This window comes from Poecilia reticulata, chromosome 10, assembly GCF_904066995.2.
Source record: "Poecilia reticulata chromosome 10, P_reticulata-male-v2, whole genome shotgun sequence".
Taxonomy (NCBI): Eukaryota; Metazoa; Chordata; class Actinopteri; order Cyprinodontiformes; family Poeciliidae; genus Poecilia; species Poecilia reticulata.
The window spans coordinates 19430009-19455509 of NC_088839.1; the positions used below are offsets into that span (position 1 = coordinate 19430009).

At 38.8% G+C, this 25501-nt stretch overlaps 1 protein-coding gene across 3 annotated transcripts; it reads left to right on the forward strand.

The window, feature by feature from the left end:
• On the forward strand, window positions 1-24839 carry zgc:152774 (MORC family CW-type zinc finger protein 3). Of its 3 annotated transcripts, XM_081611646.1 has the most exons (18): window positions 1-340; window positions 5931-6036; window positions 6157-6229; window positions 8196-8328; window positions 8506-8726; window positions 10890-11037; window positions 11595-11748; window positions 14229-14357; window positions 14977-15096; window positions 15211-15314; window positions 15407-15535; window positions 16954-17070; window positions 17288-17365; window positions 21738-21777; window positions 21855-22174; window positions 22353-22824; window positions 23129-23247; window positions 23822-24839. In XM_081611646.1, the coding sequence occupies exons 2-18, from the start codon at window positions 5998-6000 to the stop codon at window positions 23976-23978; spliced, it is 2553 nt and encodes an 850-aa protein (XP_081467772.1). In that variant the 5' UTR covers window positions 1-340; window positions 5931-5997; the 3' UTR covers window positions 23979-24839. The 3 variants fall into 3 exon arrangements, with proteins under 3 accessions (XP_081467772.1, XP_008418602.1, XP_008418604.1); XM_008420380.3 differs by lacking the exon at window positions 1-340 and having other exon boundaries at window positions 5702-6036; XM_008420382.3 differs by lacking the exon at window positions 1-340 and having other exon boundaries at window positions 5703-6036; window positions 23132-23247.
• Window positions 24840-25501: the final 662 nt, after the last annotated feature.

Consider the following 25501-nt stretch of genomic DNA (forward strand, 5'->3'; position numbering starts at 1 on the left):
GCATCCAAAAGCTCACTGTTTTTATATACAACTGGCACCACACCTGTGCTTGATTGGACACAGCCACCAAGGAACAGGTCAAAAACATTTACACAAAGAAACACAAAAAACTACAAATCAATTTACAAACTCCTACATAATAAAGTTATCTGCAAAATAAATTAAATACAAGATAACTCAAAAGGTTATTTTTAAAAGGAAAAACAAACAATACACAAAAGAAAAACCCTCTAATTGGTAGAACCCAATAAGGTAATCACTGACATCATCCAGCCATTTAACCAGGAAGTACTGGGCCGGCCTCTCCCATACTCCTGCAGATCTACATGGACAAATGATGGTGAGTACAAAGAAAAGTAAATACTCCTTGAAACAACTTCAACCCATAATCCAGAAATAATAACTTTAACCTAAACAGATAGATCTTGCAACATAATGCCAACACAAACAAACCCGGGATAGTAAGTGAAGCAAAATGGCAATGTTTGAATTAATTATTATAACCAAATATAAAAATAAGTGAATGAGAAAGAATAAGGGACAAGTGGTGAACACAAACTGAACCACTTTGTCACACCCAATTACAATGAGCATGAGCTAGCATTAGCATTGCAGCATGGTACTGACGCTGATAACTACTACAGGAAGTTCGAAAAGTAGCAATAGGACTTGTGTTTCCAGGGTTGTGGGATTTCATGATCCACTTATTTTCATGCATGAGGAAAATCAAAAATGTTTTGATGGTTTTCAACTAGTGTTGCTTTGGACTTTGATTGGGTAAAAACACAGTCGGTTTTCAAGGGTGTTAAAACCATAAGTGCTCTGCTTCAAACATATTTATATAATCTAAAATATCCCATCGTGTTTCATTACAGGCTCATTTTGGGAAGCTGGACATTTTTCTCTCAACCTTGTGTCCATAAAGAAATAACTGCTTGACTTTAAATTCTACATGGTCAAAGCAAGTTTAGTTTTTATTACTTAACAAAATGGCATCTCTTGAGCAAAAAAAATTAAAATAAAATAAATAATTAAATAAATAAATAAAATGTAAAGAATGAGTCAGGTTTCCTTGGGTTCATATCTTTATATTTAAATTCATGGAGTATACACAATGAAGTCTACTCTATTACAATTTCCACATGTTGATAATGTTGGTTGACGGAGCTATGTTTTGGCGTTTAGTTATCCAAACAAACAGCAGTGCGACCGAGAAGCTTGGAACAAAAAAGGGAAAAAAATACAAAAGAACAAAAACAAATTTAAACATTTGTTAAAGTTGATGCTGCAGCTTCAAACAGAAGTTTGGTGTGAGAGTCACTACCAGGTGGAGCAGAAGCGGCGCTCCGTCTGTGAAATAGACGGAGCTACGGCAAACCGGTTCAACAGCGAGAACAGAACCAGCGTCTTACATCACAGCTCGATGACTTAAATAATTTTGCGGGTTATTTGTTTAGCTTTCTGACCGTCATGCTAATCCAGGTTAGTCTTTGTAGCTGTGCGCTGCTTTATCTGCTATCTGATCGCTCCATAAGTCTTTTTTTTTTTTTACTGCAACATGCAAACTTCCCCATTCACTCAGTGCGTTATTGTTCCACATCGCTTAGGATTTGTTGCTGTGCGTTCGAGCAGTGTGAAGGAAAGAGGAGACCAGCTGCACAGGGATATATATATATATATATATATATCTCCCTGCGACAGACTGGCGACCTGTCCAGGGTGTATCCCGCCTCTCGCTCGGTACGCTAGCTGGAGATAGGCACCAGCACCCCTCTCGACCCCACTGAGGGACAAGGGTGTAAGAAAATGGATGGATGGGTATATATATATATATATATATATATATATATATATATATATATATATATATTTTTTTTTTTTTTTTATCTGATGGATCAACTCACAAGGTTGAGTTATTGAAACTAAGTTGAATGCACATTTTTAAAAGTTTTATCAATGAAACCAGTGAAATATATTTGTAACAACAAAAAAAATCATTAACAGCATCACATAAAACATCATCTCACATACATACATTTACACAACATATAAAAACAGCAAAAAAGTTATTAAAAGCATAAAATTCGCAATCAAGAGAAAAACTACACCAGGCATAGCATGTAGCTCTTGTTAACGTTCTTTATTAAAATAGATGACCATGCTGAGTTATAATGATCATCCCCAAAATGTGACCTTGTTTCTATCCTCACATTGACATGTCATTGCTTCCAATACCTGAAAATATTTCCAACCCATTGGTCTTGCTGCATTAAAACTACAAAATCTATTGTGTCATGTGTTTCATCTGGATTTTATATGAAAGTCCAATAACAAGTAGTTGAACAGTTTCACAAATGACATTTCTGAGAAGATGCGGCACTTCTGGGTTAACTAGAGGAACATCACAACCAAAAGGAGGTTCACAATAGAGACAAAGAGACAGCTTAGATTGAATAGAATGAATTGATGATAATAATAATAAGTCACTTTAATAACCGATAAATCTGACAAGAACTAAGTATAAGTCAGCTAATTGTTGAGTAATGTTCTGCAGAGGTGTGAGGCAGTTTTCCACAATAGCCAAGATAAACAAAACAAAAAAAGACAGACAGACAAAAGCAGGTCGTAGGTTAAATTAACATCCTGATCAATCTTCCAGCACAAAGGTTTTTCTTATAAATGTTGTACTGGTTCCACAGAAGAAGATCCTGGAAACTAAGTTGCAGCAGGACAATGCACCACGTCACAAAGTCCTCGTTACTTGCAAGATTTATCTGATAATGTGGTTGGTGGGCGTGAATTAGGATAAGAAAATGTATAAATGTATGTCATTACAAATGGATTTTAGAGAAAGCTGGTGAAAATCTTCACTTTGGATGTTGATGATAAATTCTCTAGCGTTTAGTTGAGGCATGAGGTTTTTCAGGTTCTAAAGGGCAAGAGAATATTAGCCTGAGCGATAACTTGTTTAGACGGTGTGTTTTGTTGTGGGAGCATAAACAATTCAACTTGATCTCATTTTAGTTGTCCACAGTAAGTCATTTGAGCTGACGTGTTCTTTGACTTACTTGACTTTCATAGGTAAACAACTTAGACTTCTCTGAGAAGAAGAGATAACGTATGTTACAAAGATGTTATGTGTTTTTTCACAATGTTCAGTCTCATTGTTTTCTGTTGGGCAGTTTGAAGGATCTGGAATTGTGTTGATGAAAAGTAGGACTCATAAAATAAATAAAACTTTGTTTAGGTTTATTTTTTTATGGAACTTTTGCCACAACTTGATTTTTGTCTGTGAGGAATGCCTGATGGCTGAGGGACGTTGACTTTCCCCATGGTAAAGATAAATAAATTGATCACAAAAACGACTAAAACACTACATGTGCATCACTGAAAACAATCAAGCATGCAATATTTTGTTGACAAAATATAAAAGAACAAATTATTAAATGTTTATTTTAAAAAAAATTCCCAGACAGTTTCCAAACTTTTTTGTTCACGTTTTTTTATTTTCATTTTGTCAGCCTAGAATTTATTTTTAGTCTGTTTCCAGTAACTACGAGAGAACTTTCTACAAAAACATTTGCTGCGTCTAACCAAGTGTGATGGATGGGTGTGACCAAGTTTGTTTTTCAGTAATGAGCTGTTGTATGTTTATGGCCCTTCTTCTGATGATATTAAAATAAAAAAACAAAAAGCATTCCTAATAAAGCCAAATAAAAGAAAATTGTTTTGTCAAATTTCTCATTGCAAAATCTCATGATAAAAAATATGTCCCTGCATTCCCCTGTCCCTGCATTGCTGGAGGGACAGATTTGCTCTATTGTTGAACTGCAGTCGGGAATTACGCAAAATGAATCCAAATGCCTGTGAGCCACTCTTTGGAGACTCCAGTCTTTTTAGGGCTGGTATATCAAGTTGCACATAAGAATGATTTTATTTATTTTATTTATTCCGATAGATTAAAGTTGGCAGATATCATTTATGAACTGCACTTTAATCTCTCCTGTCCAAGCAGAGTTAATCCAGAGACACAAGGCTTTTCTGTTAACCTTGAATTTATGCACAGTGTAATGGAAGTTTGTTTCTTTGTTACATCTCCAACTGCACTGCACTACTGCTGAAATATACGGTGGATTTTCAATAAGTGATAGCATTATGGAAAGTTGATTCAGTTCAATAATTTAATTTAGAGAATGAGATTTATAATGGAGGGCTGCACAGTGGCACAGTTGGTAGAGCTGTTGCCTTGCAGCAAGAAGGTTCTGGGTTCGATTCCCGGCCCAGGTCTTTCTGCATAGAGTTTGCATGTTCTCTCTGTGCATGCGTGGGTTTTCTCCGGGTACTCCGGTTTCCTCCCACAGTCCAAAAACATGACTGTCAGGTTAATTGGCCTCTCCAAATTGCCCTTAGGTGTGAGTGTGTGTGCATGGTTGTGTGTCTCTGTGTTGCCCTGCGACAGACTGGCGACCTGTCCAGGGTGACCCCGCCTCTCGCCCGGAACGTTAGCTGGAGATAGGCACCAGCAACCCTCCCGACCCCACTGAGGGACAAGGGTGTGAAGAAAATGGATGGATGGATTTATAATGTAGACGCATATATTAATAACACACAGAGTATTAAGGTTAATTTTTATAACTATGCATTATAGTTAATGAAGCCCATTAGTTCAGTTTTAAATTCTCCAGCTGCTTTAGGTCATGAGGGTTTGCCGGCCAGTGAAGTTCACTGACTCTGTGGAGAACAAACGAGGTATTGGTGCTTTTGGTCGTGTAGGCAGGTGACAAGTCCTGTGGAAAAAGCAAACCTCTGCCTCTGAAAAGCTTGTTAGTCAACAGGAAACTCAGTGTTCAGTTCCTACACTGACAGTCGACTTTAGAAAACACAGTGGACAAACACCAGCAGGTAACACGACTCTATTCATCCTTGAACGTACACTTTTCACACGGGACCTGAAGCAACCACGCTGGGACTTTGATTTCCAAATGAAATGCAAAGCTCACTACGCAACCCTGAGCAAAAATCCAGTCCTTTTTCTCCTTAGCCAAGGTAAGACGGTTCTGCTATTGTCTTTTTTCCTGGAAAGACTTAACATACGCTATAAAATAGTTGTAGTTTATGGCTTTGAAGTGTTTGTGTTTGGAGACAAACACTTGTCTCCAAACACAAGTGTTTGTCTCAAGCATTGACTCCACCCACAACCCACGTCTTGTGACTCTTTCCCAAACTCTTGAGTAAGTTTTGCTTTTGCAATTTTTTCAAGGCTGTGGTGTAACATTTCCCACATTTTATCCTTCCACTTGACTTTCTGGTAATATGGCAGGATACAGCACTCTATCTATCTATCTATCTATCTATCTATCTATCTATCTATCTATCTATCTATCTATCTATCTATCTATCTATCTATCTATCTATCTATCTATCTATCTATCTATCTATCTAAAGGAGGTATTGATTATTTTTATTATATTTTTATTTTATTTTCAACCTTTTGTTGCTCAGTCTGTTTGGGATTTTCTTAATTTGATTGTATTATTTTTTTAAAAAAAAAGTCATTTCTTCATACATTTCTAAAATACACTACACAGAACAAAGTCGCTACAATATTCTATTTTTGAAACTAGATTGTTTCATTTTAGTCCAAGGAGGTAAAGCAAGAATCTTTTTTTCTTTAATCAGTTCTGCGTGCAGCAGTGAGGCTGAACTCACTTTGCAACAGATAGGAAAATAAGAGCACTCACCAAACCACAATCATGCCCTATAGCTTAACGCGACAACTGCAAACGGGGAGGGAAACGATCATCTATGTGATTTATGCGCAACGACACCTAAAAGCAAAGATGCACTCGGACGTGGACGATGTGTCATTAGTTAGTTCAAAGTCGGTTTAAATGTTTAAATGCGGCACTTCCTCTGTCTGCGACCCACAGGACGCACCCACTCTGCCGTGTGAAGTTACGTACCTGCTCTCAGAAGCAATATTATCACAGAGAAAACATGGCGAGGTTAAGCGAGCAGGGGATTCGCCTCAGTTCCGTAAGTTTTTCAAACATTACAATCATTTCTGCTCCAAAGAGTCGCGTTGATTAATGAACATCAGAAGAAGCGTTAATGGCTGATTGTTATGTTTTTTGTTTGTTGTTGTTTTTTTTCCAGATGAGCCCTTCCTTTCTAAACAGCAACTCCACCAGTCATACCTGGCCGTTCAGCGCGGTGGCGGAGTTAATAGGTAAACTGCAATGACACGATTACATAGAAACTTTGCATAGGACGGCGCACCTGCACTCTGTATTATTATGCTGTTGCAACATTTCGTGGTTTCATTTTGCTCTCTCTTCCGCTGTCGCACACTGAAAGCTGCGTGTTTCGCAAACTTTGTTCTAAATTGGAGCGATGGACTTCCTCTTAGAGACTCCAGACTTCATCAGTCTAACCAAGCTTTCTGTTATTGTCGAGTGCGTACATCTGCGTGCATTCAAAAATAATGTGAATCCTGCAGACTTTCCCTGCTGGAGGAATGTTTTCTGAGCTGTTTGGTGTTAGACTTTCTGGGGTTTAAAGCATAAACGCGGCTGTTTGGGGTGCAACGTGACTTCATAGCGTCTCTCTCTGGCTGTCATGCCTCCACTCTGTGTGCTCTCATTGGCTAAGACCCAACCGCCATTATTTGGCTGCAGGGCTTTTAACAGGAACTGTGACAGGGCTGCAGTTAAGACGTCCTGTTAGATCTGTACATTTTGCATCAGTGCTGCTGTGTGTTATTACTAGGTAATGCACTGTCCGGCGGGGAGCTATAGGACGGCTTTACATTGCAAAGTGTCACGGAGTTAGACCTAACCCCGCTGCAGTCCAGATGTGCTCAAATCTGTAAATATTTGGTACAGTATTCGTATTGAACTGCCTCAGAAAACGTTTGACCTTCAAAACTACATCCCCCCCACGTTTTATCTGCGCACATTTAAAGGGACAGTTCAGGATTTTTGAGCTGAGGCTCGGTTAAGAGTTTATAAGCTGTTAGTATCTTACCCGAATTAGACAAATCTCTTGACATATTTATTTAATATAAATCCAGATTTGTTGTTCCTTGAGGTTAGAGCTTTATACTTGGTCTGAATCGTGCCAAAACCAGAGCAGACTTGTACCGTCTTAAAACAGCTACAGTCTCAAAAGTGTCAAAGAGTTCGTGGTGCTGCATAGATCCTTAAACTGTTGTCACGTTTAATGACATATTAGAATAAACTGTTTAGCCTCACGTGTAAAACTCAAGGCCCTCCGGCCAAATCTGGCCCATTATAACTATTTATGCGGATAAATTTACAAGAAGGCAGAAAATTGTTGTTCTCAGTTTTGGCTGCTCTCTGATTGGTGAATATATAAGTATTATAACAAATCTGAAAAGCAAATAATTATAAAATTGGTCAAATAGCACATACATTTAATTTTAAGAGAATATTACATTTAAAAAATGTTATAATAAACATTTTTGCTTAAATAAAAAAGTGTGTATTATAACACTGACCTCTTTTTGGGGATAGTTGTTTAGCCAAAAAAAAAAACTGTGACTGACTTTCTGTTGGTAAATATTATATGTCTGAGTCACATAGCCAGAGGTTCGTGTCTCAGACTTTGAGTGCATTACAGAACGTTACTTTAAATAATCATTGATTGCTAAAGCAGATTTTAAAACAGATATTCACATCACATTCACAGCGGCTGCTTCTCTTTCCTGATCAGATGTGAAAGAGCCATTCGAAAGTCTTGTACAAGACAACCGAAAGTTCAAAAGGATGAACAGACCAATCTATCTGTAGATTTTCTTTTCATCTGGAGGCTCCGATTGAGATGCACCTGCATAAGTAGTTTTTGATTTTACTATGTGAGGAAGCTGCACTCTGGATTTTAACATTTTACCGAGTTAATCTGCACATTTTATGCATGTGCAGATTAGCTCTGCAGGTTGTTTGATTGTGCTCCCCATAGGAACTCCATCTGGTTAAGACTCGCAGGATTTCACATAAACACTGTTTATAAACACTACAGGACAACTTATCAGTTACAAAGCTGTGCTCCTCTGTCAGCATCTGCAAGAGGAGTTACTCTTTTATCAGTTGTTTCTCTGTAACCTCAGTCCTCCCCTTTTCCTGTGTGTTTCTTTCTTTTCTGAGTTTTGCATTTTCTCCCTTTTCGTCCTCCAGACAATGCGTCAGACCCCGGTGTGTGTGCCAAACAGATCTGGATAGATGTAGTTAAAATCGACGATCAGCTTTGTCTGACTTTCACAGACAATGGCAGCGGGATGACACCGAATAAGCTGCACAAGATGCTCAGGTGAGTCAGAAGAACTGAAACAAGACGATTATGTGGAAAACACAAGAACCCACAGCATATCTAAAACGTCATTTAAAAAAATAATAACAATATTACTGATTAATAACAGTAATTATGGTATGACGTGTGAATGGTCGTATTGAGTGTCCTTATTATCGTCGTCCCGTTTCATTCCAGCTTTGGCTTCACAGAAAAGGGCTCAGGTAAAGCCAGCCAGCAGGCCATCGGCTTGTATGGAAACGGCTTCAAGTCCGGCTCCATGCGTCTGGGCCGGGATGCGCTCATCTTCACCAAAAACGGCGGCTGTCAGACTGTGGGACTGCTCTCTCAGACCTACCTGCAAAACATCAAAGCGCAGGCAGTCATTGTTCCCATAGTTCCCTTCAATCAACAGACCAATATCCTTTTTAAAAAAACCTAACGTGCAACACGCTCTGTGTTTGTTGTTTATGATTAGTATCAATACGTGTGATTTATTTATTTTTTTGTTCTCATCTAGGTAGAGCGATAGCTCTAGCATAAATACCACCATGGGTCCATCCTGCATGTAAATGTGTTGGGCTGTAATAAAGCACGCTGTTGCGTAGTTATGAGGCAAGTGAGAAATTTGATCATTTTTTAACTTATGCAAATTTGTCAACACCAGCTTTTATGGGCCTGTATAGTGAGGTTGTGGTCTGAAGAGATCAACACCTTATATCATGATAATTAGGCTGCTTCTAGTCCTCAGGCAAAGCGGACCACAAAATTAGGCCTGACAGGCTCTGAAAAGTCCAAAATTGATAGAAGTGTTTCACAGGGATGCAGAACTGTTGAAGTTGAAAAGATATTGGGGAGCAATCACAGAACCATCAAATATCCTGTTAAAAATGTGCAACAGGGTCACAAGACACATTGAAAAAAAATGTAAATGAACTGACAAAGATTTGAGAAAAGCCTCCACAAACCCATTTTCTTCCAGTTCTGTTGTGTCCAAGGTGTTCGGGCCTCAGAGACATGGCCTAACAAGGTTAGGGAGTTTAAAACCCGACCACATATGAACAGGACAAAAATGTTGAAACATCAAAACTGGGTTAAGGAATTTCTGAAAACATACTCTCCAATTTTGTTATACTCTGATTGATGTGTGGATCACTCTAAATCCAAACAAAAGGTTTTAGAAGACGTCTTCTTCAAACACTGATACAGAAAAAAGTCTGTTTCTATTAAGAAGACGCTGCCTTTTATTACATATAGGACAACGCTCCAGTGCATGCAGGAGTTGTCAGTGAGAGCCTTATTGTTAAAAAATAGACATGCTCCCCTTCCTCATTGGGCAAAAGCTCTATTGTAGCCCCTCTGTAAGGGAGGTTTATGTTGAAGGAAAACAGTAAACCTCTCACACCAAGGTCTGTTACTTCATGAAAAGTTGATAAGAAAGCCAGAACTTCACTTTTTCTTCCTTAGGTTTGACGTCTATGAATAGGAGAATTGACAACAAGCATTTTAGTTGTTCAATAATAAAGTGAATCCTAAACTAAACAAACTGTTGAGAAAACAGACTGTTTTCTCAAAGTTTAATCAAGATGATTTCATTCATTAAGAGCAAGACAACCTGCAAGTAAAAAAAAAAAAAAACCTAACTTCTCCCACTCCCCAGGTCCTGTGTTTAATCATGAATCATCTTGGCTCAGTCAGACTTTAGATCAGTACACGATGTGCTTTTGGACCTACTTCATGTTGTCAGACAAGTTCTGCCAAACGGATTTTGCAGTCTGGTATAGTAGGTATCGCCGGTGAAATTGTACTCAGCTTTTCAAAAAAAGAAAAACAAAATCTAGTTGATTGCATTTAATTCAATAAACAAGTGGGTGTGATTAATTACTTTTTCACTTAGATCCAAGTTTGTTTAAATGCAGCTTCAAACATGGATTCCAAAAAATAAAATGGGGAAAAAAATGTAATCTTATGTTTGAGGAAATTAGGAATTGCGTTTTGTTAGTATCGTTTTAGTATTTAGCTTCTCTTTGACACTGAATGAACGTATTCACTCCACCTGCCCCGGCAGCAGCTGGGTTAAGTGTGGTCCTATTGTGTTTTTCCACCCATGTAGGAGGTTCTGCATGGGTAGAGCGCTCCTCTGGGTTCAGCATCTTGACTGAAAGGTTACAGTGGTTCTGATCCGAGCCAGATTTTGGATCCCAGACTTCTGGTGTGTTTGTTAACCCTCGGTGATAATGCTGTTGTAAAAAGCTTGTGACTCTTTCTGTAGTCAGAGCGGACTACAGAAAGACATGCCGGCTTCCTGTTCTCATTCTTGCAAGAATTAATAAAATGCTATTATTAGTTACTGGTAACTAAGAGTAACAACTATTTAGAGGAATCCAATTTTTTCTTACATTTTTTATTTTATTTTATGGTTAATACAAGACAGCTTTTGTGTTCGGTCTGAGACAGAAATCTCAGTCGGGGCGCCCCATAGCTAGGTTTGCCCTGGGTGGGAAGCCGTGTTGCCTTTATCAAAAGCCACCACTGTCTAGATGTAAACTTCCACACATGATCGGACCTTAACTCAGCGCTATGGTCTCTGGTTGTGACTGAAGACTCAGAGGCCAGCCTGGCAGCCATCTTGCAACACTCCATCATCAAGTCCCAGGAGGAGATACTCACCCACTTCGACTCCATTCCTTCAAAAAAAGGCACCAAGATCCTGATATGGAATATCCGCAGGTCAGAAACAGAAACAGACGCTTTTTTGTGTTGTTTTTAGATAAATGTTTGCATTATCGTATTGATTGTCACAGTTGTTTCTTTGATTTGGGCTCACTTGAGTGTTAGATGTTTGTTTCAAATGTAGCTTAAATGCATTTTAGTGTGGACAATAAAGACAGAAGCAGATGTGTGTCGGCTTGTTTAAGTTAGAGGATGATTTTATCACAAGCCTCAATTTACTGTGGCACAAGCAGTACAAATGTTTTTTTTTCCACTTCCTGTGAATATTTTGAAAAAAAAGATGGTAATCAAATTATTTCTTTAAGTTTCTCTTGTTTTTTCAGTTCCTTCTGATCATATTTTCTCTCTGCTCAGAGAGAATATGATTAGAAAAAGATTAGAAAAAATGGCCGCGTGACATTTAGAGGGATTTTTAAGTAAAAGTTGAATCTGTAATTCAAACTTGGTTTTACTGTCGTTTCTATTTTGAATAACAGATCCTTCGTTACTCCTTTAAAGCAGCTTCAGAGCTGGAAAACGTGCTCTAACGCTTATTTTGTTTTGTGTCCCTGAAGAGCCAAAGATGGTAAAACTGAGATTGAGTTCGACACCGATTCAAGTGACTTTCGTTTGCCTGAGATTCACTTCGAGGAGCTGAAGCAGGGCCTGAGGAACAACGGGTCCCCGAGACCGGAGCAAAACATCCCAGACATGTATTACAGCCTAAGGGTGAGCCGGCCGTTTGCTTATTTTAGGAATTAGTAATTTAGCCTTTGTTGGAGCATTGTGTTTATTTTACCGTGGTCTGAGCACATCAAGAGTCCCTTCAGAGCAAACTGACCATGTTACAGCTGTGAAACCCATTAAGTCTGTTGAATCTTTGGCACAACAATCTGCATTTCACCGAGCAGATAGAAGCTTAAGTACGAGTACGACACTGTGCACAGCTCAACAACCTTGCATTTTTGGCTAAAAATAGGAGTTACTAGAAATGAGCTCAATTCCCCTTACTATCTCCCAAACAACAAAGTAAATAAGCTCCATGTTTAGCCTAAAACTGAACTTAAACTGCGTCTCTTATTAGTATTCTTTAGATTTTTGAAAATGTTGAATATTCTACGTAAAGCAGAATCTCAGCTGTCACAGAGCACCAAGCCAGTTTTGGCTTCTATGAAGAGAAAAAAACAGAAACATAAATTTAACAATTAAAATAACAGAAAATAATGCAAACTTGAGAGTAGAAGAAGAAGAAGAAAGTGATCCTAACCCTACACCTACAGCAGCATAACTAGAGATAGATCAAGATAACAACTGGACCAATCAGTTCTGTGTGATGAAACTTGATCATTCAGCGCTTTACACGTAAGAAGAGGAATTTTAAATTGTATTTGCATTTAACAGGGAGCCAATGAAGAGAAGCTAAAGCAGGAGAAATATGATCTGTTTTTAATTTTCATCAGAGCTCTTGTTTTTGGATGAGCTGGCTGCTTTTAACGGCATTCTGTGGACTTCCTCATAGTAAGTGTAAGCATTACGTACATCCTGACTGAAAAGACCCCTCGGCTTCTGCCACAGTAATTTCCTGTTTCAGCTCAGCTCAGTTTTAAAATAACGTCGAATACGAATCAAAGTTTCAAACCTGGAAGAGTAAAATAATTACAGGAGTGAAGGGAAATGAGGGAGCTGCTGCTCTGCTCATGTATTAAATCATAAATGGAGATCGTCGAGTCTTTGCTGGAGATATTTCAGAAACAATCTGCTGCACTTCCTCATCTTGCTTCCGAATGTTCTGGCCTTCACAGAAATAGCGCCTGGTTGCTAGGTAACACTCAACCCGTCCCTGTCCAGCTGTGTTTAGTTACTTGTATGTTTTCACACTAAAGTAGGCAGGTTTTATTCTCCTGCAGCAGCCAGGGCTGAGGGTTGTTCTTCTCTAAGACGCTTTGGTTTCTGCTCAGCTAGCAAATGCTCTGGCTTTGCTTTGTTTATTGCCAGCACTCTCTAGTTCTTATTATGGACAGAAAGGAAGCTCAATGAAGCAGATCTGGCCAACTTGGTTAGCTTGACAACGTACTTTGCTTCAAATTGTGTTAATTAGAAAACGATTTCAAATGTTTCAAAGAAAAACATATATACATTAAGTGAGTCAGAGCATGAAACTAATTCACGTCAGACAAAAATATCACAGCAAAAACACAAATTCAGATGCTCAGAGTTTTTTTAAGTCGCTAATTTCTTAATAGAAAAATTACTTGTTCCAGACTTTTCCACTTGTAACATGAGAAAAATGTCTGCAAAAGTGCCAGTGGTACTAGTGTTTTTATTACTAATATTAAAGGTTCATTGACTTAAAGCAAGCTCCTATGTCTTGCTGAAAAGTTACTTATAAATTAGAGTTATCTAAGATATTTGCTCTAGAAAGTAGACCAAAAATACTTAGAAAATTTTGTGGTTTTTGCAGCAACCAGTGTAAAAAAAACAGGAAAAAAGCAGTTTTCAAATGATGAAAACATTTCTTAACTTTTTGATTTCCTGATCTTCCACCAAGTTGGCACTGGGATCAGATCAGAGCTAAAGCTTGGCATGTTAGAAATCCAACAAACTGGTGACCAGTTGTTGTTTGGACTGGTTTGGTGGAGCAGGCTTTATAGGCCAGGCCGGTTTTGATGGGTTTCCTATGAAAATGAACACTAACATTTGACAAAAGTTTGACGAAAAATCAGAAACAAAAGAAATCTGTAAGAGGGCAAACTCCTCTTCACAGCCCTGGATAGCTCACAAAGCTGAGGTGAGTTCTGAGCATTCAAAGACTGAAACAGGTGCAGTGGTTGTGGTTCAGGTCAAGGTGAGCCCAACGCACGTGAGGGAGAAAAGGGTAAGTGTAGCTTTTTGAGCTCCAGTTTCAAGCAGAAACCAAGAACCTCTCCACCACCAAAGACATCTGTGGTTTTCTAGTAAGCCTGCCCCAGTTCCCTTTTGAAGCAGCCTGGAGGGTTTGACTAACACAGCTATGTTTTACCTGTTTTAAATTGCAAGAAGCGTGCTGAATTTTAGATTTGTGAAACAACTTTAAAGTTTGTTAAAAAAAAATTATTTTTTTTTACTCTCAACCAAGACAACTTGTCACCCCAAAAAATATAAATTACTTCTTTTTTTTTTTTAAATACGTCAGTATTTGCATTTTCTCTTTGCTTGCTTGTTTTTCTCAGGCCTACCTCAGTATCTTGTACCTGAAGCCACGGACACAGGTCATTCTACGAGGGAAGAAAGTCCTGGCCAAGTTGGTCTCCAAGAGTCTGACTCACATCGAACATGACGTCTACAAGCCTCAGTTTAGCGTATCCTTGTGTTTTCTGCACATATATTCTCAAACCAAGCAGAAGTCGGAAGCTCTTGGCTTCACGTGTTGAATCACATCATTTATATTTATTAACAGGGAATCATGGATTACAAAATGAACTGATACAGCTGAAAAGGGAACATTTTCATTTAAAAAAAGGCTTAGATAAAAAACATTATTGTTATTATTGAAATTGATGGAAGTCACAATTGTTGCCTTAATAATGGGATATTTTCCTTCAGTAATGATTTTAAGGCACTTTGTTCTCTATTCAATACGAAGAGGCTGAAAAGTGTTAGAAAATAATGATCCAGACTTTTTGGAAAATAATGATCCAGACTGATCAATTTTACTTAAGCACTGAGTTTGGGTTAGCTGCCTTCAAACAGTGAATGCACAGAAGATAAAAAAAACTTTAAATAATGGAAAGATCCATTAAAAAAATCTCCCTCAAGATATATCATCAAAAATGCCAGTCATTATTTGGCTTCTGCGTTGCCCTACATCTACTTAGTGAGCAAAGATATGTGAGTTTAATCATGTTTTTGTTTTTTATTTTAAAAAATCTGAAGCGTGCCCGTGTGTAGCGCCGTTTCTCCCTAACTGGTGCTCATCAGAAAGAGAAAGTGAAGGTGACTTTCGGCGTAAACCCTAAGAAGAAGGAGCACTATGGCATCATGATGTACCACAGGAACCGACTCATTAAGGCCTACGAGAAAGTGGGCTGCCAGCTAAAGGTGACAAAAATGATAATACTTTATATACTTGACATGTTATGAATGAATGGATGGATGGATGTTATGTTGTGCTAAGTATCAATCTACCTCTTTGTTGTTGTTGTTCTTTTGCAGGCCTCGGGTCAAAGGGTAGGCATCGGGGTGATCGGCATCATTGAGTGTAATTTTCTCAAACCTGCTCACAACAAGCAGGACTTTGAGTACACTAAAGAGTACAGGTACCTCACAACAAAGCCTAGCCTGCCTTATCTGCTCTTTAGTAAATTAGGGGAAAAAATGTTAAAGACTTTGTTTTCCTTCTGCTGTCAAGACTCACCCTCGGAGCTCTGGGTCTTAAACTTAATGACTACTGGAGGGAGGTAACAGAGAAGAGGGCCAGGGAGCGAGAGTTTCAGGCTCTAGATAAAGAAGACAGCGAAGACCAAGAGGAGGCGGACGTGTGAGTTTTTGGTTTACCTCTTCTGTGGAGCAGATGAAAATATGTCTGATCTCATTTTTGTTACGTCAGTGCTGACAACCCCTGTGAGCTCTGTGCTCATCAACATTCAAGACTCTCTTCTCACTCCATTATTACTTTTATCTTATTGCCTCCTCAAGCAGACGTTATTCAGACTTTTGATTAGTTTTCTTCCCATTTTCCATTGAGTTGCATTTGTCTTTTAAGCCACAGCATTTAAAAAAGTTACAGAATTGGCTTGACTGGACCGGCTGATTGTTACTTTTTCAGACAGAAAACTAGTTCGCGCTTGTCAACCAGGAAGCTGCAGTTCACCCAAAGTGGTGCTGCCAGAGTCCTGACTAAGAGGAAACTGGATCATGTTACTCCAGACTAACTGCCATTTTTGAAAAAGGGTAAATGCTGCTATTGGTATAAAAAGCGCTGAAAGGTCTTGGGCAAAGATCGGCAAGTTGCTTGTCAAGCGTGAACCATTTTGACCCTTCTGGTCTTTAAAGACCTGCTTACTCATGGTTTCCAGGACAATGACTCATTTAGCTTTAATGCTCTTCCGTTCTGGAGTTTGCTCATGTTAAGACTCACCTTTGAAAACCTGAGAAGTGCAGAAATGGTTGCTTCCTTTAAATCAGTATTTAAGACATTTTTGTGCTTCAATCAAAGAATCTGAGAATTAACTGTTTGCCTGATCAGTGACATATCTTGCCAGTTTGAGAACAAACTACTGTGTTCTAATATTCAACGCTTTTAAATGTTTGATGCACGGAGATCTTTTTTAAGCTGTTATTTGTATTGTTTTTCCTCTGACCCACTCCAAAGCTCTACGCATTGCCTTGTGCAGGAGTGATGCTATGCAAATAAACTTCCTTTGCCTTATTTACTAAACTAGACAAAGCCTCTCATTCACAACTCCTACAGATTTCTGATTCCATGTTAATGAGTTGAAACTAGAGAGAACGTGTTTTATATTCATCACACTGTCTTCCTTCTGAGTTCAGAATTTCCTCTAAAATATTAATCATCATATATGAAGCACGAAACGGTCAATAAGCAAATGAAAAATGTTGTTTTTCAACCTATATCCCCGATTTCCCAAATGGAGATCGGGGTATATAGTTCATGGAAAACTTTAAATGACCTTAAGTAAGTGGTGACTCTTGAAAGTGTCTCCATCTATCTATCCTTTGGCTGAATCCATCCTGGTCAGTTTTGTCCCAAAACCTTCAAGTATCTCCTTGAAAACGAAGGGTGAAAGGTCCGGTTTAAGACTAGAAAATACACTGGAAATTAAACAAAAAGACCCTCTTTGTGGCTGTTCAACCATAATACTGAGCTATAATATTTATAATCCCAATAATTTCATAAAATCTTCTGCTAACCACCAGCTTTGCTTGTCTTTGCAGGGGTCCTGTGTGGCTACAGTGTGAGGAGTGTCTGAAATGGCGAAGTGTCCCACCGCACCATTACAAGGTCATGCCAGAAAACTGGAGCTGCAGCCAGAATCCCAATCCACGTTACAGGTGGAGCATTTTTACATGTCTTCCAGCGGGAATATTCACTTTTATTCGACTTTTCTTGTTTTCTTTTCACCCACTTAACACAAAAAAGTGAATGCAACTTCTGCTGCTTTGCATGTGATGTTTTAGCTGCCAGTGTTGTTTTTTTTTTTTCTTTGGTGACATTCAGCCAAGCTGTATTTTAGCAGTGACTGATGTGTTGGGCCTCATGGTTTTGCAGAAGCTGCTCATCGCCAGAGGAAGCTGAGGAGAGCGGGGAACAGTTAACACCCAGCTACCAGAAAAGCCACAAGAAACTGTAAATTCCTTTTTCACAAGACCTCTCACACATACTTTTTCACACGACTTGTCTTCCTGTGCGCCTGCGTGCATGTGTCTGCTATCTTGCGGTTTCCATTTTTTCGGTTTCTGGCCCTTAAAAGTGAAGGCTAGGCTCTCCATGTGACAGGACATGTATCTAATAATCAGAAAAGCTTCTTTTTTTTTTTTTTTTTCCACTGTGAGATTTGACTGAAGTGTGACTCAGTGAGTTTGCCACGTCGGTGTCGGTGCTACCCCTTCCACAGAACTACACAAACCAGTTTTAGTAGCTCTAAAAGGCAAATATTTTCATGATTTTCGCTGCCAAAGGTTGTCGGAGAGCCACAATGTTACATTATGAAGAAAATAATCTAGTGTCGATGCGTAACACAGTGTTCAACCAGCAGAAAATGATCCTTACATCCACTGAGCTCACCTGTGTTTGCTGCATAAATAGAGTTTGTAGCTCTAGTTCTCTTAGATGTATTACTGTTTAAAAAGTATGTTTAGTCCCGACAATGGATCATATTCCATTTATAGCAACAGATGGGGATAATCTTAAACATGACGTCATAGAGGACACGAGGTCATCCTCCATATACGATAGTAACTTGCTGTTTTAGTGGGAATGATGCAAAAAAAGTATATTTTTTCCACAACAGTGGGTTTTAAAATGACTAATCTGCTTTAAATGAAATGCAGACTGTGATTTATTCATTCTTTCCTTCCAAAAGTGTTTCAATTTCAGCATACATGCATACGAAGCATACGTTACGTAGTGTGGACGGGAAATGCGCTTTGCCGCTGTAACCCACTGTAGCGGTTTTGTGGCCTGATACTTTTAAGCCTCAACATTTGCCTTGAGGAAGTGAGATGACCAGAACTGACCATATTTGGAGGTGCGTGGGGCTCAGGAGGTCACGGAGTGGTGTGAGAAACCCGATAAGATAACAACATTGCAGGACAGACTCAGCATGCTCAGACTGTGTTTCAGCCTGTTTCCTGAGGTCAGATTCCAGAGTTAGATCCCTTGTTTCCTTCTTGCAAATTAGTTTCGTCCGTGGAGTCGAAACTCCACATCAAAATGTTTACACATGCCTCACGGTTCTGCCAAAATTTATTCCATTTGGCTGAATTGACTAAAGGTAATTTAACATTTCCTAGAAAGTGGCTCACAGTCGTGTTGAGCATGGCATAGTTTTACCTTCATGACATATTTATCATACTCTAGCTTTGATCTCTTTTTGGCTATTTCTCTTAACAACAAGAGTGAAAAAAGGACGTTCTCAAATCTTGCATGTTTCATAAAATACAGGTTGAAAGCTCAAATATTTAAATCAGAATAATTTTTGCTGTAATGTGAATGTGCTGAAAGTCTGGCTCTCTCTGGCTGCAACCTTAATGAACCTGAGGCATTTCTAGACGCATCTCAGAAAATTTTGTTTTTCTTCAAATTACCTTTTACATCTGAGTTTCTTCTGACTTCCGTTTTATACACTTTACTAACACTAGAAAATAACTAACGTTAAGTCAGTATTTTCCCTGTAACAAATTCACACAGAAAAATATGGAAAAATACCATCTCTAATATGGGACTTAGAGATGGTGCATTCACTGACCGAAAACAGATTGGATTTTTGAGTTTGTTTGCTGAAAATTACCCAACTTTGGTCATGCTTTAATAAATCTTCCTCTCTTGCTTTGCTTGAGATTAAGTCATATATGCCACAGTATAAGAAACATAGAAAAGTAAAGCTAGAGCGTTGTTTACTGAATGTTTATGTGCTTGCACCCTGAAACACCAGGCAGGAATAGGATCATTTAGAAAGCAAATAAAAAATTATCATGCCTTATCCTGCCTTTGCTGACTTTGATCCAATTAAATATTTTACTTCAGAACAGAACAGAATGACGTGGTTTGATGTGCAAGCCATTTGAGATTTGTGTTATATTGAGGTATTTTTGAGTTTAATCTAATCAAAAATAGCAAATCTGTAGACTTTTAGGACAAATCTATATCTCCGTTAGGTGAGAGGCGATGAGAACTGAATCCTTTGTCTTTGAGAGCTAAGTGAAATCTAAGGAGAGAAATGTCTTATAAGCAATGTTCCTCTGGTTGCTCGCAGGCAGACACAAAATTTACACCCAGTTTTTGAAGCCACGCGTCCTCTTCCCAGTTCCACTCCTCAAGATGACCTTCACCTGCCAACAGTTGGAGCAAGGCTCCGAGTTACACCCCTGTGTTTGATACCTTAGACACCAACAAACGTGTCGCTTTACATAATGATTAACTATCACAGGTGGGAAAAAAATAAAAAGAAACACAAAGTCAAAAGTTAATTCTTTCATTACAAGGTGAAAGTTGCTAAGGTTCCTTAATGAGAACAGGAGTGGCTGACCTTGCAGCCATGTAAGTCGGAGGTACCAGGCAGGCTGTCTCTTGCCCGCTCGGTTTATCCGCACTTCTTGATCTGCACTTTCTGCAGATGGAGCCTCCTGTCAGGCCGGTGAGAAAATATGGCAGCAGTCTTTTACGCTCAGAGAAATCTCTGCATATTTTAGCACATTCACACAACTTGAGCTGCGTTTCACTTTTTAGATACAGAAAAAAATTGCTGCTTTTTTTTTTGCTTGTAATTGGAGGGAATCAGCAGTGGTGTGACATGATTCTTACAATATCAGGGTTTTTATTAGAGCTGAGAAACTGTGTTAGCAGTGTCTCAACATAAGTAGAGTAAAGTTGACCTGGTATGAATTTCCCACCCACAGGATGAAAGATAGTGTTAAAAACAAGATTAAATTATTTTATATGCAAAAGCCTTAAATCACCTACTATTTCCAAAATAATATTGTAACTATTAAGGTTAATAAGTAAAGATTACATTTATTCTCTTGCTTTAACAACAAAGACCTGAACACCGACTAAATACTTAACCTTTCTACTATTCTGGATATTTCTGTCCTGTAAGCAAAGGGAAACATGTAGGAGCCTTACTTCAACATGTGTAACTCCTATTATTTATTTAAGAAGCACTTTAAACCACAGCAGCAATTATCATGAAAAAAATTAATAATTTTATAACTGCAGCTATTTAAATCCTAAAGATGTAGTAAAATTTGTTACTGGCTTCGACTTAGAAAGTATCTTAAATGGTGAACATGAACAGAAAGATTAAGGAAGATGCAAATGCTTAGAGAGTTGGAAGAAAGAGTGAAAATTTAATGCAAGTCATTATCAGGAAGTTTGTTTTTTTATTCTAAACTTCAGCTTCATTTGTTTGGAAATAACTGGGAACACTAAATAAAAGGAAAACGTCTCTAAATCTGTCAAGGAGCAGAACGTGTTTTGACAGATTTAGTGTCAAGAAGTGGTTAGTGCAGCAGCAGCAGGTTAATGGGGAGTTTCAGGACATTTCCTCATAAGCAAAGCTGGATAGAGTTCGTCCATTAATGGTCTGCTATGCGTCTGAACGATAAGACTGCAGAATGAGAAAAAATAATTAGCCCACCGGCCTAAAGCCACAAACTCTCAGTAACTTGAGTATCAAAGTAAAACTGAGAAGTGGCTTAAAATGAGCAAATATTAAAGTTAGATTTCTTTCTTCTCCAAATTAATGTTGCTAACATTCTCTTCATAAAGATAAATAAACAAGCAGAATGGCAATAAAGCTTTCAACTTATTTCTGTTAAAATGTCATGTTTGAATTAACAGAAATAAGTGAGAATCTGCCAGTCGCATGCATCATTTTAAGCTTACCTGCATGCGATGCGATGCTTATATAGTGGCGTTATTTGGAGAGATTTCTCACTTACCGAAAGCAATTCCTGTTCTACTTATGCTGAAGGTTAAACATTCTTCTACCTTCACTCACCGCGTTCTGACTCACTCTCCATGTTGGTTTGGACAGGTTTGTTTCTCTTCATTAATAAATCATTACTTGCATAATATGAGCAACAAAAGACGTTAAGTAAATCATCATAAAGACGAGATGAGAAACGCTTTGTTTTCAGAGATCTGACATTAAAAGGTGATCATATCTTGCCATTACTTTCTTTGAATAAAACTGTCCATTTAGGTCTCTAATGGGATAAATATTAGACTTTAATTACATTTTCAGGTTAATTTGCTGCTCCTCAAAACTCTTTGCACACTGAAACAAATCTTAGAAGACCAAAACAGAGGTTAAGTGGTCTTGACTACAACACTACTAAGGACAAGGGAAGGATCTGAATTCCCAACCTATAGCAATTCTGTGGTGTAAGCAAACTAAACGGTGTGCAGTTGATAAGAACATCTCTGTTTGCATCTAACCATGATGTATAAACTCACCGTGCTCCCAGTGTCTCACTGTGCTTTTGTTTCCTTCCAGAGAGCACTGCAAAAGCAGAAAACGAGAAAAATCACTAGAGGTACGTGATATTTTTAGCAACAGTTTTTACCAAACTGCATTGGGAAGGTTTTATGAGCGTACCTGGTTGTGTTGCAGGCGTGGCACTCGGAGGAACAAGAGGCGAAGGATGAAAGTATTTCATCAGAGCAGCCCTACTCCCCGTCCAAACACAGACGTGAACACAGTACGCATGAACAGAGACTGGAACAGGACGAGGCCGATTTGCATAAAGACACTCACACAAATGATGCAAAGTCGGAAACACACTCCCAAGAGAAGGCTTCTGGAAGAGATTTGGTCATTAAACAGAAGAATGATCGTAGAGAAGAGGAAATTGATCAGAGGCTTGAAGACAAGGAGGACGAGAACAAGAGGGAGACAGCGGAGAAGGAAGAGGAGCACACAGACACTTTCAGGTGGGAAAAACTGAATCACCACAAGGGGGTGCTGTTGTTCATGAAAAAACATGTTAAGTCTGGGTAATTAAAAGTAAGTTTATGAACAGTGCTCAGGTTGAGTTTGAAGAAAAGATCAAATGTGTGTATAAATTTACAAACACAGCAACAGTAACCAAATATTCTTTATGTTCTTTAGTCGCAAAAGAAAGTCTGGACCTATTTTCACCTACATGTCGAAAAAGCGCTGGAGGCCAGAGCAGTCAGGAAACCCCACGGAGGATTTTCCTACTGGGAAACAAACAAACGCATTCCAAAAGGACAGCAGCAGCCAAGTGGAGAAGTCAAACGCTTTGCAGCAAACCCCGTCCAACACCTGGACCTACTCGCCGCTGGCCACCCAGACTGTTATGGTGTCCCCGCTGAGGACGGAGCGGCCCCAGAGCAAGGCGCTGCCTCCAGAGCAAGGCGAGCGGGAAGCGAAAGTGCAGAAGCTGGCCGCGTTGGAGAAGGAAGCTGAGCGACTACGGAGCCTTCTCGGCCTGGAGGTCTCCAAGACGACGCAAGGCACGATGACGACAGCCGATGGCGTTGTTGAAAAAGAAGGGAAGGGAAGACCGACAGCATCCACAACCAGCAAGGACGTCGGCTGCCAGACAGTCATGGCTGAGGTTTACAATTTTATCTATGTAGTCGGTTTGGTGTGTTCAAGTTATTCTTTGAACATGTCATTCCTTTGATTTACACTTTTGTTGTTTAGAAATGGCTGAGCAAACCCACGTAAGCAATGCGGTATCACTAGCAAATCTAAAAGAAAAAGTTTTTCTTGTGCTTATGCTGTAATTTGACTGCAGAAAATCTGTTTTTCAAATTTAGAGAAGAAGAAAAGTAGCATCAATTAAAAAGCTAATTTGGAAAGTATAAAACTGGAACCTGGAAGTCTTGTGCAGCAATCTGTAAACGCTCTGTGTCCAGCAGTGCTCCACCTCAGTGCCGGACGTGGCTGCAGCGCTGGAGAGCAGACCGAGGAAGGAGAGGAGTGAAGTTCAGAGCAGAGTGAGAGCGAGTGACGGTGACTCCTGTGACGACAGCAGGTAAGTATTTAAGATATTCAGACAGTACAATAACACACACACACACACACACACACACACACACACACACACACGCATTAGGCTCAAGATAGACATGGACAATTCTCCCTCTTCATCTTTGAGTTTTATGGGATCTTATATGGTGTACCAAATAAGGTCGTTTTTAGAGCCATGATTGCCATAACCCAGAAAACCTGCAGCTTTGTGTTTTTTCATTAATGGCGTCTAACAAACCAGAGACCTTAATTAGACTTCTAAGAGCATTTAGCAATAATGGATTTTATTTAGGCATTTCCAAATAAAGGAGGCAGAATGCCAAATTATTTTAAACGTTTATTATTTTCTTAGAAGAGACCTTTTTTTAGCTTCGCAATTTTGTGCTACTTTGCGTCAATCTATGGCAATCCAAATAAAACAGTTTGAAGTTTGAGTTTGTAACAAAATATTTTGGAAACCACTGTTAAAAAAAAAAAAACCTCAATTTTAAATTGATCAAATCAGTTTGTGCTTAAAACAGATTTTTAAAGTGCTGCCAGTTCAACCTTTAATGACGTTTTGTCCTTCCTCCCATCAGATCATCTCAGCAGAATCTGCGCGAGATCCGTAATAACGTGGTGGTGCTCCTCACGGCCCTGCTGCCCCAGCTGGACCTGGCCGGTATCAGCTTAGAGACGGCAGACGTGGACAACATCCTGCAGCAGATCATAGAGGTTAACTCACTGAAACTATGAGCGCCTCGAAGTCCTGCACAAGATGGTTCTCCTGTGTGTCCTGCAAAGGAATACTCTAAACACCCAGGTTCTTCCTCCATACCATTTATTTTCTTACCTCATGGCATCAGCTCGTTTGAAGATTCCCGAATCCACCGGATGTAGATTACTGAACCGAAGCGTCTCGTGGTGGATTAGACAATGTCTCGCATGTGAGTGAAAAACCAAAGAGTTCAGAATCTAAACTACATGACGTATTTAGGAATTTGTTCCGATAGACTTTTTACGCTTCTCCAACTTCTTAACCATTCAACACGGGAGGGAAAGAAGGTTGTGTTACTGCATAAGCTTATTAAGATGATGCTATTCCTCGTCAAAACTAAAAGTGGTCATACAGAGTTATACATTGTAGCATATAAATACAGTCAGTGTACAATACGGATTACTAAAACTGCAACAGGTTTCTTTGTAGACCTTCATAGGGAACCTTTCTGAAAAGCAGGGACAAATTACATAAAACGCTCTCTTGTAAAAATCACTGCAGTGTAATGTCTGTTTTTCTTCACATAGATTAAAGTCAACTTTCTATTAGTTATTGACCTTTTGTGTACAATTGTATTACTTATTTAACTGCAACCTGTGGAAACGTTACTTTAAATATTGTGGAGTCTCTGTTCAGAGCCCATCTACTGTAAAAATGTTTTTCTTTTTTTATCTAAAACTGCATGCCATATTTTAATGTTTGTGTTTGGCCTATTAGTTTTACATATACTTTTAGCACCTGATACATGCATTTGTCATGCAGCTCTGTTAAGATGGAAGAATTTGTTTTTATGTGTCAAAAACGAAAGCTTTGTGTTTGAAGTAAATATTGAAACCATTTATTGTGCTCTGTCTCTATTTTATTTTATATTATTTTATTTTGTGTTACTTTACAGCGCAGTGCCTGTATTCCGGATTGAAAACATGGTTTGGGGAGCGCTGTAGTAGTGTAGTTTTGCCACAGGGTGGCAGCAAAGCTTTGTAGTAAAATATTTTTCTCTCACGTCCTAACGAGGAAGCGCCGTAGATGAGAGGAGCTTCCACAAAAAAATCCTTTTTATTTTGTTTTGTTTTGGTTTTTTTGGCTGTTATGCAAAATTCACAAAGGCATAAAAACTAAAACTATGCAAAAGAACAATATTTTGTGGTTTATATTTGTATTGATCCTTCCAGTTTGATTAAAAACGAGTCACTTTAGTCGTCAAGTCAATAGTTTGATATAGTTTTAAAACCAGACAGAGATTCAAAACTGCTATAAAGCTTTTTAAACTAGATAAAAATTAATCTCATATGACTTTTCAGCATATTAAAACACAAATTAAAACGTTTCTTCTTTATGGATTGTGATTGCTACCCACTGCATGACATCCATAATTCTCATCACTGTAATTGCAGAACCATCCAAGATGTCATAAACATTCTAAAACAATGTTTCCGCTGCATAAAATCCTCCTTTACATCATTACGCCTTTGTTTTACATGAAACATAAAGGTTTCCCAAA

What these genes read in the sequence shown, in the direction of transcription:
- zgc:152774 (XM_081611646.1), top strand. Translation starts at nt 5,998, where the DNA reads ATGGCGAGGTTAAGCGAGCAGGGGATTCGCCTCAGTTCC. An exon ending in AAGTGGGCTGCCAGCTAAAG is followed by an intron (nt 15,097 to 15,210) that starts GTGACAAAAATG and finishes GTTCTTTTGCAG; the next exon opens with GCCTCGGGTCAAAGGGTAGG. An exon ending in GCCAGACAGTCATGGCTGAG is followed by an intron (nt 22,825 to 23,128) that starts GTTTACAATTTT and finishes CTCTGTGTCCAG; the next exon opens with CAGTGCTCCACCTCAGTGCC.